Here is a 12,533-nt window from a genome sequence, read left to right as displayed (position 1 = left end):
TGTGTAACAATAGGTTAAGTAAGTTACAGACACAGTACTGTATATGGAAAACTAGTTTATACAATACATAACAGCAGGAAGCTACAGTGCAACATCAAATTAAAGCAATTTCAGAGCGAGTGGAGTAGTACTGGATTGTAGTGGGATTTGAGAATGTGTTATGCTCTGCTGGTGGTCCAGGGATTACCACATATACAAAGGAGTTATTTACAAGCTCTGCACATGGTCACATACTTTAAAAGAATGGTAATTTCATCCAACTTTTTAATGACTGCACATTTTACACATGGAGGGACTTTAACGAGAAATTTGAATTTAAGGGTTTTCCTTTCTTTACAGTCTTTCACATTTGGGCCTTTGAGACTAATTTGGTGCTATTGAGGCCACCCCCTTCAACCCCCAATGGATAAAGTTATCTTCTCATCAACAAGTAATAACAAAGGTGTATCTACAAAGCAATTCAGCCAGCGCTGGATTTAAAAATCCCTTCACTCTTCAACATACGGAATCAGGAAATTGGTTGTTTCATTGAGGTAGAAGAGTGGAAGCCAATTCTAAGCAAATTGTGAACATATTTCTTATCAGCTGGATCAGCAATTTAGGGTCTTGATGGGAGCTTCTCTTATCCCAGCAAGGATAAACGCAATTGATAACACATCTGAAATGCGCTGGAGGGACTGTAAGGAGGCCACCTACCCATATCAAATATTCAGATCCTGTAATTGCAGAATATTGAAGGAAATTGTTCTTGCACAATGAATGTGTGGAACACATTCATTGTGTAGATCAGTGAAACAAACTCCTACTTTAATTCATTTTGATTTGTAAATGTTAGACAGCAGAATGTGAAAATGTACAAAGAAGGCTTTTGCAAGGCACTCTATCTTGTCCAATCTATGAAAGGGACTTTACTGATTAATTAAAAAGACGTTTTTGGTGGAACATAAAGTGTTATTAGTAAACTAAAGAAACAGTAATGCACCATCTATGGAGCAGTGGTACACAATGTTTAGAGATGATGGAGATGGAGGTTTTCTCAGCGGTTATTAGAACGACACTCAAAAATGTCAAATGGCTATAGGAACCTGCATTGTATCTTATAGGAGGTCATCTTTAATATTATAAAGTTGGAGTGTGGTGGAAGAGAATGTTTAGTGCACTGTCCATTCAGCAGTTGGGATGGGGTGGGAGGAGGAAGAGGATTAAGGGACTGGAGATAAGGGGTATTGGGTTTTGACTGTATTTATCTACTTAAAGCTAGATGTTGCAGCCTCGAGGCCTTGCATTCTGTTTTGTTGAATGGCCTCGAAGGCCTTGCATTCTGTTACACTCCGGTGTTTTAGTGTGCCCTTGGGCCTCAGCCCGACCCCAGGCACACCCAGGGCCGACCCGAGGGTTGACGGCGTATTCCAGCGTGACTGGCGGGCTACCCTCCACCAGGCCTGCAAGCTCCCACGGCCAACAACAAGAAGATGTTGGAATGTGAATGGTCCTCCGACAATTCCGAGCCCTTTCGGACCTGCTGCGAGGAACAGCATGGAGCAGCAGGCCTGGCCTGAGGTTGAGGGCAGGAGCTGGACTGAGAACTGGAACCAGACTAGAACTGTAGCAAGACTCGGGTACTGGAACCGGTGGGGATGCAACGGCATCACAGACGAGGGCTAGTACGAAGACATCACAGAAGACACATTGCACAGTCTCTCAGGGTGCCCTACTCAGCCCACCCGCGGGACTGAGTCGCGGACCACCCTGTCCCACTGCGCGCCCTACACAGCCCGAAGGCTGGTCACGGACCACGGGAAGAGCAGACATGCGCAGGGAAGATCCAGGTGAGGAGGAACTCCGATGTCGGGACCAATGACATCCGAAGCTCCAGAGCGCAGGGACGGATCTCACCTGTTGGCCACTCCAAGGCCCAGCAGGTCAGAAGGCCAGGAGCAGATACGAAGACGCAGGGAAGAACATCCGGGAAGGCAGGAACATCAAGACGAAGATCAGGACAAGAACATCAGGATGCCTGGACGGGACATCTAGACAGGGACCTCAAGCACAAAGACAAGACTTGACATGGCGAAACAACAGGAACTCCATGGAGAAGACAAGAAGGCCTGATGGAGCTCTGGCAGGCAGGAGCCTCCAGAAAGAAGACACTCCAATGCAAGGCAATGAACAGACTGACGGGCCAGCCCCTTATAGGGCTAAAGCAGGAAGTCCACTTAAAGGTGGGGCCAGCACACTTCCTGTGCCTGGCCCTTTAAATCTGGCAGAGAGGTGCGAGCCGGCGCCTAAGAAGCAAGCAGGAAGCTGTGCAGGACGGCGGACAGCGGCCTGCACCGACATAGAGACGCTGAGAAGGCAGGGCTGGCCTGAACGCAGGCCCTGACATCGCCAGCAGCTCCAGCAGCTGCGAGGAGCCCCGGGGGCGGCTCCAGCCGCCAGACCAGCCCGGGGATGCAGCCTTAGCGCCGCGAAGATGCCAGTGACGGGGGCAGTCTCGGCCCGCGTGAGGGGCAGGAAGGCCGCAGTTCCGACCGCGGGGGAGAAGAAGATCCAGGGCGGCCTCCAGGCCGCGTGGGGCAACCGACAGACCGTGGCTCCAGCCGCGCAAAAGGCCCGACGGCGGCGTCCTGCCGCGTCGGGTGAAGAAGGGCAGCATGGGTGAGTAGTTCTGTTCGCGGGGGCCCTGCGGGCAGTAGGTCATAACACTAGACTCTTACTAGGGACAAGGAAATTTGACATTACCCCCTCACTGATAGCAGCGCACTGGCTTCCTGTACAATCCAGAATTCATTGCAAAGTATTAACTCTAATTTTCAATATCATCAACAATAAAATCCATGCTTATTAGGAGTGTCACTTCAACATTACACACCATACCTTAAGATCACAAAAAAGGACTTCTAAAGGTGCAGTCTATTCGGAACACACACCAAATGCAAATAAAAGAACAAATGTTCTCAAAGCGAGCCCCAAGTTATAGAACTGTCTTCCAGAGTCATTTCGTCGAATTACAAATTTAAAGAGTTTCAAGCATGAGCTAAAAACATAGCTCTTTAGAAATGAATATGATTTAATGTAAATTCCCAAAATGCTGATAACTGCAATGCCAGTACCAGAGACTATGTTTGCGGAGCGAGCAATAAGGACCAAACAACGTAAAATGTATTGTTATTAGATTCAGAATCTGTAGTTACTGTTATGTCAATCTAGAAAATGTATGAATATATACTAGATTATATATTTGCTGATGCGTTGACCTAGAATACGTATGGACATGAATGAGAATATAATTTTGCTGTTGTGATGACCTAGAATATGAAAGCCGACAAAATGTGAATGCTGACCAAGAATTCTAAAGCTGACTTTGTAAACCGCTGTGATCTTCTTTTTGCACAACGGTGTATAAAACACCTAAATAAATAAATAAAATACATACTTATGAAGCTGAATTAGCCAAATATATTGCCTGATTGGTCATTTGTTCTGATTATAAATTTAATAAGAACACATTAAAAAAAAAAGAATGGTCATATCCAGTCTATCTATAAAAAGGCTGAGTGAGAGGGCAAAAGCAGGCCGACAGTTACCAACAAGGGCCCTGAACTTGGTGGTCGGTGAAACAGAGAAGTATGGGAAAGTGTGGGAGCTTGCTGGGCAGACTGGATGGGCCGATTGGTCTTTTTCTGCCGTCATTTCTATGTTTCTATGATCCCAAGCATTTTTTTTCTACACCCAAAATGTTGGAGAAGACGCAGTACGTGGGGCCACAAAGTCTGGCACTTTCTTCTTGGTGACAAAGCCTGAGGAACGCCAATTCTTTTTTATATGATCATAAAAAATGTCATGCTGAGAGGGTCAATCAAGTCCAGCATTCAATCTCTGAACGGTGGCCAGGCTGGCTTGCTTGGAAGTACCCAGCAGATCCCAAATAGGAAAGTCCGTTTCATGCTGAAAATTCCCAGCTGTCAGAGTTGGAAATTCTTACATTATCTGGTTAAATAATGGATAATGAACTTTTCCTAATATCTAATATCTGATTCTAATATCCAAATCTTTTTTAAACTCTGCTAAATGATTAGTCTTGACCACATTCTTTGACAACAAATACCATTGTTTAAATATGCACCGACTGAAAAAATAATTACTAGAATTTGTTTTAAATTTGCTACTAGTTAGGTTCACAGAGTGTCCTCTAGCCCTAGTACTATAGGAAAGAGTAAATGACCATTCCCTATGAACTTGTTCCTCACCATTCATGAATTTGTAAACCTCTCTCATGTCTCCTCTCAATTGTTTCTTTTCCAAGCTAAAGAGCCCTAACCTTCGTATGCCTCACTTTACTTAAATCTTTCATTACAGCTAATTATGTTGCACTTCCTGGCATCTATATGCCCATTTATTATTTCCTGTACAGAATGGGGGTGGCAGGGGAGGGAAATATTTCCTAAGGATTATACCATCAGCCTCTCCCTTGACTGCTATTGCTCTGGGAAAGCCCCCAATCTTTGTGTTTTACTGTATGCACTGGATTTTTCTTGCTGTTAAGTTTTGTAACTGTTAATATTAAATTCTTCTATACTTTACGTGCCTAAGGGCTATAATTTTACACTAACAGAGCATGCACAGGGAAATGAGTGAAACAAGTCACATTACTCTGCTTTGGACACTATCCCCACAAGCACATTTGCTTCCCATACACCGGGGCTCATTTTTACCTGTGGCCTGTTAAACTCTCCCAAAAGGTAATCGTTCCATCTGTGCCACAGGTCATCACCCACGTGTGAGGAACACCTTTAGCCTTTGTCCCTACACACACAAACGCATCCAGCCCGTATCCAAGGAGAAGGCTGCACAAAAGGTTACTATGGTCTTCACAGTCCCCCTAGAAAGGAACACATACTGTGACAGGGTCTAGTCAGTAAAAGACATAACATGTTGCATAGGGTTTTCCATTCAACAAGTTCCTTCCAGGGCCACAACCTTAAATAATTGTCAGGAAACCAAAATGTGCAATTTACCTTGATCACTAGAATACATGTGGCCCTTGAGGACTGGACAGAACCCCAGATTTCCTGCAGCAGATTTGTCAAGATTCTGCAGACAGAGTTAGCAAATTCTGTTCAATTCTGTGGCAAATTTGCATAATTTTGCATATATTTGAAATCTAAATAATGCATTTTTTTCTTTATGAAAATAAAAGTAATTTTCTAACATTTCTGTGGCCAATTAATTTAGTTGGTTCTTTATTACAGGAAAAGGGATCTTAGTGCTGAGGCCTGCGAGGAAGGAGGGGAAGGGACTGGGAAAGAGGAGAGAGGAGATATCAGACAAGGGCAAGGAGATGTCAGAGGATGGAAATGAAGAAAGAATCTTAGGCAGGAGGGATAAAGGGATAAGGGATGGAGGAGGATAGAGGCACACATAGGGAGGAGAGGATGGGGGAATCAGGGGGGATAAGGAAAGGAAATAAAAGGAGGGGAGAGAAGAGGAATCAGGAATGGGGAAGAGGTTGTGGGAAGAAAGGGAGTACAGTGAATGGGGGTAGAAGAGAAGGAGAACTGAAGATAGGGAGGATTGGGATGAAGTGGGGAAGATAGGAACCACAGCCCTTCAGATTACATCCCATCCCCTTTCCCTTATGCCCCGCTTCAAAGCCTCTGATTCATTTACACCTCAATAGCCCCTCCAATTCTCTCATTCACATCTTACACCCCCTCCAGTCCAGTCTCCTCACACATGGTGATCCCCTCATTCACTCTCCACACCCATTTCAATCTCCTCACACTCTCCGCATTTCCTCCCTCACTTTCACAATGGCATGCTCTCCCATGCCCCCACAATTTCTCTGTTCCCTTCTTCTCTCACCCACGCTTCCCCTCAGTCATTCTTTCATCTAGCTCCAAGATACCCTCACTCATTTTCCCTCATTTACTTTCTCCTGTCCCCTCATATTCCCTTATTCACTCTCTCCCCTCATTCGCTCCCCTTCCACCATCACTCATTCCTGCTTGTTCACTTCCTTTCTCCACCTCCTCAATGTCTGTCATTTACTTCTCCCCACCTGATCCCCTTCCTGGTTTACTTCTGTTATCCCAATCTCTTCCTTCTCCCTTGTTCACTCCCCCTCCTTCCCTCCCCTACGATCCTCCTGCTTACTCTCATTCACTCCTACCCCATGACGATCCCCTCACTCACTGTTTCACTCCTATTATCCCCCACTCACACTCCTTTACTTCCCTGATTCATTCACATTTTCCCTTCCCCCTCCTTCACACCAACCCTCCCACTCACCCTCCTTCACTCCCTCCCCACCCATGATCCTCTCATTCACCCTCCTGTCAGGAAAGAGGAAGAGGATGGCAGCCTTGCAGTGCATCAGGCCACTTCCTCCTTCTTCACTACCGGGTTCAAAGCACAACTCAGGCCCCAGCAGCAGAGGAAGAGGCCGCCGTCCTCTTTCGCTTTCCCAACAGGAGGGTGAATGAGGGCAGTGGCAGCAGCTGGGATGGGTGGGACTAGGAATAAGTGTGCTATCCCACTGCCACCAATGACACTTCTTTTCAGGGGGGAGGTTGTTTGTGGACAGGACGGAAGAGGAATGCGCCATGTCCCGCTGTTGCATATGCCAGTTTTCTTCCAAGTAGGATTGGGCCCCTGGTCTCCTGCATCAATTTGGCCAGGACTGGCCAATTCCGCAGGAAAGGCCAAATTTTGCAGCCCTTACTGTGGCTGCGGGATCACAGGAGACCAGGGGCCTTGGGACTGGAAATGAATGCCCTTGGATGGTCACAGAATGACTATAGATCTTACAGCAAGAACAAGAAATAAAAAAGGCTCAAATTGCAAGTGAAAGCCTGACAATATTGGAAAAAACAGCATAACCTACAACATCTGAACAACTAAACAAACATTAAACCAATAAATGATAAAATATCAGTTGTGAACCATTCGTAAGAGTTAGCTCATGAATATTAAAAGGAACAATGATAATGATACTGTCATCATAGACCAGGGGTGGCCAACTCCAATCCTCGAGAGCCACAAACAGGCCAGGTTTTCAGGATAACCACAATGAATATGCATGACATAGATTTGCATACAATGGAGGCAGTGCATTCAAATCTGTTTCATGCATATTCATTGTGAATATCCAGAAAACCTGGCCAATTTGTGGCTCTCAAGGACTGGAGTTGGCCATCCCTGCCATAAAAAGTTTTGTTTTGTTTTTTTTTACTTGTGTTGAAAAGATGTGAAACAGAAAATTTGTTAAAAATAAACTGAATACTAAGCCCACAAACCAATAAAACATCTGAAATGGAGCACTAGCTCAGCAAAGCCAGAAAACCTTGCTGGTACTGGTTATCCCATAATCAGACCAGGTGGTAAAAGGTATCAAGGAGAATCCAAACCTGTATTGATGCTGGGAAACCACTGGCATTTACCTTTTCTAAATTTTTTTGCACCCCTGTAGTCAATGAGTTGGGTTAGCAAGCTTTTAGAAGGCTAAAACAGAGGCTGGGAATGGGCAGATCGGGGAGGAGTCGAGTTGGCTGGATAAATGATCCAGCTAACTTGATATTCAGAATTAGTTGGCTGATTTATCTGGATAAATCTGGTCAGGTCAAAGATTGCTGCGTATATTCGGAGAAGTGACTGCGTCATGGAATATATATAGCATCAGTCAGCCGGTTACGTATAACTGGCTGGCTAATGCTAACAAACAGCCCAGTTATACATAACCGGCTAACTAGCAGAGCCAATTGACAGCTGAATATTGTTTTATTGTATGAAAGACAGCTATACAAATTTATACAATATGGACCTCTAAATAATTATACTATCACAAAATATTCACAAATTGGACTAAAAAGGATTCATGGAGAAGATGGTTTTTGAAAGAAAAGTCTCACAAACCATAAAGCATACAAATTCTTCTTAATGTTAGATTTTGGCTTTTTTGATCATTTTCTGATGCTTTGACTGGTTTACCTGTAAAGTACAATATAATGGGAACAAGAAGATGACTATCTCAGAGGCTGACATATTAAACTGTCAATAGCTTTGCATACAAGACTGTGTATGGAAAAACAGCAAATACCACACAATCGTGTTTGTGAATTTTTATGGGCACTAGTTTCTGGTTTTCTACATGTAATTTTGCATTTGAGAAGCTGTTAGCAAAAATTATACAAAATTGCTAATGCATAGAAAAATCATATATACCAGCTCAGCAATTTCGCTATAACAAAATTACACGAGCAAAGTTGTGGAAAATGATTTTCGTGATGACTTTATCCTAAATATAATCACCATGAAACCCTCTGAATATTATTTAAAAATGAGCCAGTACTAAGAAAAAAACATGTGTGGTACTGGCTCATTCTTGCAAACCTGTGCACGGGTTTACTACATTGGCCTTTTACTTTGCAAACCCCTCAAACTCCCATAATGCATTATAAATGATGCTGCTGCTCAAAAATGTAGGAGATGTATATGAATGTTGTGATCTGAAGAGACACAAAATTCCAATACACGTGACATACATGTAGGGTAAAAAAGAAAATTGGTTCTTACCTGCTAATTTTCGTTCCTGAATACCACAGATCAGTCCAGATCAGTGGGTTATGCATCGCCATCAGCAGATGGAGTCAGAGAAACAAAACTTTGAGGTTCTGCTACTTAACTGAGAGCGCCACCTGTAGCCTCTCAGTACTGACCTGTACCTAAACCAAGATAAATCTACTGGGCCAAAAGGCTAGAAAACCCCAACAACAAACTGTAAACGTTCACATCCACAATGAAAAAACCAAAACCAAAGGATAACCAGAACATCACAGATACTCTTCTTCTCGGAGTCCAAAGAGTTGGCAGGCAAGATCAGGCTTTCAGAGTCAATGGGGGTGGGCCTCTGGACTGATCTGTGGTATTACAGGAACGAAAATTAGCAAGTAAGAACCAATTTTTCTTTCCTGCACATACCCAGATCAGTTCAGACCAGTGGGATGTACCCAAGCACCCCTACACTAGATGGGAATCTGAAAGACCAGTGCTCAGGACACTCTCACCAAAAGATGACTTATCCTGCGCCCTCACATCCAATTGATAATGTCTGGTGAAAGTGTGAATTGAGGACCACACTGCAGCCCTACAAATCTCCTGTGGTGAAAGAAGCTGATATTCAGCCCAGGACGTGGCCTGCGCCCTTGTAGAGTGAGCCCACAAACCCACAGGAATTGGTCGACCTTTACAAATATATGCTGAATAAATCACCTCTCTGAGCCAATGAGAAATGGTAGCCTTAGAGGCCTTGTCTCATTTCTTCACTTCGCCATACAACTCAAAAAGATGATCAGGATTGGTGACTTCCAAATAGCGTAAGAGTCCTATGCACATCCAAAAGATGCAAATCCCTATCCCTAGGGGAATCTTCCAACCACTCCAGAAACCCCGGCAAATCCACTGTCTGACATGAAAAGAAGACACACCTTTGGCACAAAGGAGGGCACTGTTCGCAACAAAACCCTATCGCTGTAAATCCACAAAAATGGATCCCTACAAGACAGGGCCTGCAGCTCTGAAATCCGCTTGGCTGAACAAATGGCCACGAGAAAAACCGCCTTCAGTATCAAATCTTTTATGGTCACCCTCCTCAAAGGCTCAAACAGAGGTCCATAAAAGACACGAAGAACCAAGTTTAGGCTCCAATTTGGACAAACCTTTCTTACTGGAGAACACAAATGCTTCACCCCTTTCAGGAACCTGGTTACATTCGGATGAGCGGCCAAAGCTTGACCACGGTACTTGCCCCTGAGCATCCCCAAGGCGGCGACTTGTACTTGCAGCAAGTTGTATGTCAACCTTGAAGACAGTCCTTGCTGCAGGAACCTCTGCCACCAGGGGGTTCAATGCCTGCTGAAGGCACCAGTTCTCAAAAACCTTCCAGAGCCTGACACACACCATGGACGTAGCCGGTCTCCTAGCCTGAAGAAGAGTGAAAATAACTGGTTTAGAGTAACCCTTCAAACGGAGTCCATGCCTCTCAAAAGCCAAGCCGCAAGACAGAAGTGATCCTCCCGATCTGAGAACATAGGTCCCTGATGCAGCAATCCTGAACATGCCCCAGTAAGGTGTACCAGATCCGCAAAGCACAGCCGCTATGGCCACTCCAGTGCTACCAGCACCAAAGAGCTGGGATGCGTCTCTATGTGTCAGATGACCCGTCTTATGAGGGGCCACGCAGGGAAGACGTACAGAAGGATTCCTGTCGGCTATGGACACACCAGAGCATCTAGTCCCACTGAGCTGACCTCCTTCCTGCAGCTGAAGAATCTCTCTGTCTTTGCGTTGACACACGTTTCCATCAGATCAAGTTGGGGAACACCTCATCTGGCACAGATGTGATTCCATGCCTCGGGAGATAATTCCTATTCTCCTGGATCCAGCTGTAGCTTGCTGAGGAACTCCGCCTGCACATTGTCCACCCCTGCTACATTTATTTTATTTATTTATTTAAGTTTTTTATATACCAACATTCAAGACAAAAGTCCCATCATGCTGGTTCACATGAAACAGGAGTGCAAAATAAACTTAAACTTGAACAATAGTGCGGAAAAGCAGTTACATGTAACAAGGAAAAATAGAACTTGGAGTGAGAAGGAAAAAGGAAAGGAAAACCAGCTAATTACATATAATTACATTGTAAGAGGTAGCTAATAGTGATATTGATGGTGATGTGTGTTGATTGTTAGGAGTTAAATAATATTGGCGTTAGGAAAAGCCTGCATGAACAGCCAGGTCTTGAGTCTTTTCTTGAAGGTTGAGAGGCTGGGTTCCATGAGATGCTGTGAGACCCTCGAGATATCGCTCTACCCAAACAGCCAGCCTCCGAGCTTCCAGTGCCATGACATGGCTCCTCTTACTGCCCTGATGACTGATATATGCCACCATTGTTGCGTTGTCCGAAAACACACTAACCATCTGGCCCCTGACCAGAGGCAGGAAAACCTGCAGAGCTCGACAGACTGCCTGCGTCTCGAGCCGATTGATGGACCTGGCTTTTTCTTCCGGAAGCCAGAGCCCTTGCGCCAGCCGGCCCAAGCACCCTGCCCCCCCCCCCACCCTAAGAGACTGGCATCTGTGGAAACCACCACCCAGTCCAGGGGCTCCAGATCCACCAGGACAGACTGAATCTGGACTCTTGGAGAAGGGGCAAGGGAAGATGGTTCTGCTCTGACAATAGACTCCACCTGGACCACAGCAAGCATTGCAGAGGTCTCATGTGACTAAAGGCCCAGGGAACCAAATCTAACATGGAAGCCATGGACTCCAGAACTTGCAGATAGTCCCACACTCTCGGCACCACCAACCAAATGAGACACTTCACTTGGGACTGCAACTTCACTACCCTGTCCACTGCCAGGAAGACTTTGCCCTTCCGGTTGTCAAAATGGGCTCCCAAGTACACTAAGGACGGGGTGTGCTCCAAGTGACTCTTCTGTAGATTTATGATCCAGCATAGCACGCGCAAGGTGAACAACACTGTCTGCAGAGACTGATCGCATTCCTCTTTTGACTTTGCTCGAATCAGCCAATTGTCCAGGTATGGATGTACTAGAATCCCGTCCTTGCGAAGAGCACCTTGGTGAATGTGCGAGATGGTGTCGCCAAACCAAAGGGAAGGGCCTGGAACTGGAAATGCTGGCCGATCACCATGAAACGAAGAAATGTTTGGTGGTCCTGTTGAATGGGAATGTGCAGATATACCTCCATGAGATCCAGGGAGGCCAAGAACCTCTCCTTTGAGAACTGCGGCTACCACTGTGTGCAGTGTTTCCATATGAAAGCGCGGGACCCAAAGGAAGTGATTCACCTTCTGCAGATCGAGAATGGGCCGAAAGGTGCCTTTCTTCTTGGGTACCATGAAATACACGGAGTATCTTCCCTGCCCCCGCTCTGCCAAAGGAACGGGAACTATGGCCTTTAAATCGAGCAACCTCTGAAGAGCCCCCGATACCGCTTCCTACTCGTTGCTAGAGGATACATGGGACTCCACAAAGGCCTTCCTTATGGAGCAGGAAAATTCTAGTGTGTAGCCCTCTCTTACTACCTCTAGGACCCAAAGGTCCGAGGTAATCCGCTCCCACTCCTCGTGAAAGCTGAACAATCTACTTCCTACAGCTTCTACTCAGGAGTGGGGAACACTGGCTTCAATGGGCCGTCTTTCTGCCTCCGGAGCCCTGACCAGTTCCATCTCTGACCGACCGGCAGGATCCATGAAAGGACTGCTGGCGTCTCGAACCCTGCTTTGCTGAGGAAGGAGTAGTGGACTTGCTGGCCTGAAACCTGCGAGAATCTCAAAAACGAGCTCGAGCTGGGAACACCTTCCTACTGGGTTTCCTATCCTCAGGCAGCCTGTTGCTCTTCGACTCCCCCAACAGTTTCATCAGCTGATCCAAGTCCTCCCTGAACAGGAGCTTCCCCTTAAAGGGGAGTTTACAAAGCTGGGCCTTGGAAGATAAATCCGCCTACCAATT

General features: G+C 45.7%; 1 protein-coding gene across 2 annotated transcripts in view; it reads right to left on the bottom strand.

Moving 5' to 3' along the window:
* CEP76 (centrosomal protein 76) overlaps positions 1 to 12,533 on the bottom strand; it is a 135,730-nt gene that overhangs the window by 33,393 nt on the left and 89,804 nt on the right. For both annotated transcript variants that reach the window (XM_029590954.1, XM_029590955.1), the window contains one exon: positions 4,716 to 4,882. In XM_029590954.1, the coding sequence (XP_029446814.1) occupies positions 4,716 to 4,882 (167 nt within the window). The remainder of the gene's footprint in view (positions 1 to 4,715; positions 4,883 to 12,533) is intronic.

This window comes from Rhinatrema bivittatum, chromosome 2 (genome assembly GCF_901001135.1).
Source record: "Rhinatrema bivittatum chromosome 2, aRhiBiv1.1, whole genome shotgun sequence".
Taxonomy (NCBI): domain Eukaryota; kingdom Metazoa; phylum Chordata; class Amphibia; order Gymnophiona; family Rhinatrematidae; genus Rhinatrema; species Rhinatrema bivittatum.
This window is presented reverse-complemented; position numbering and strand designations above follow the sequence as displayed.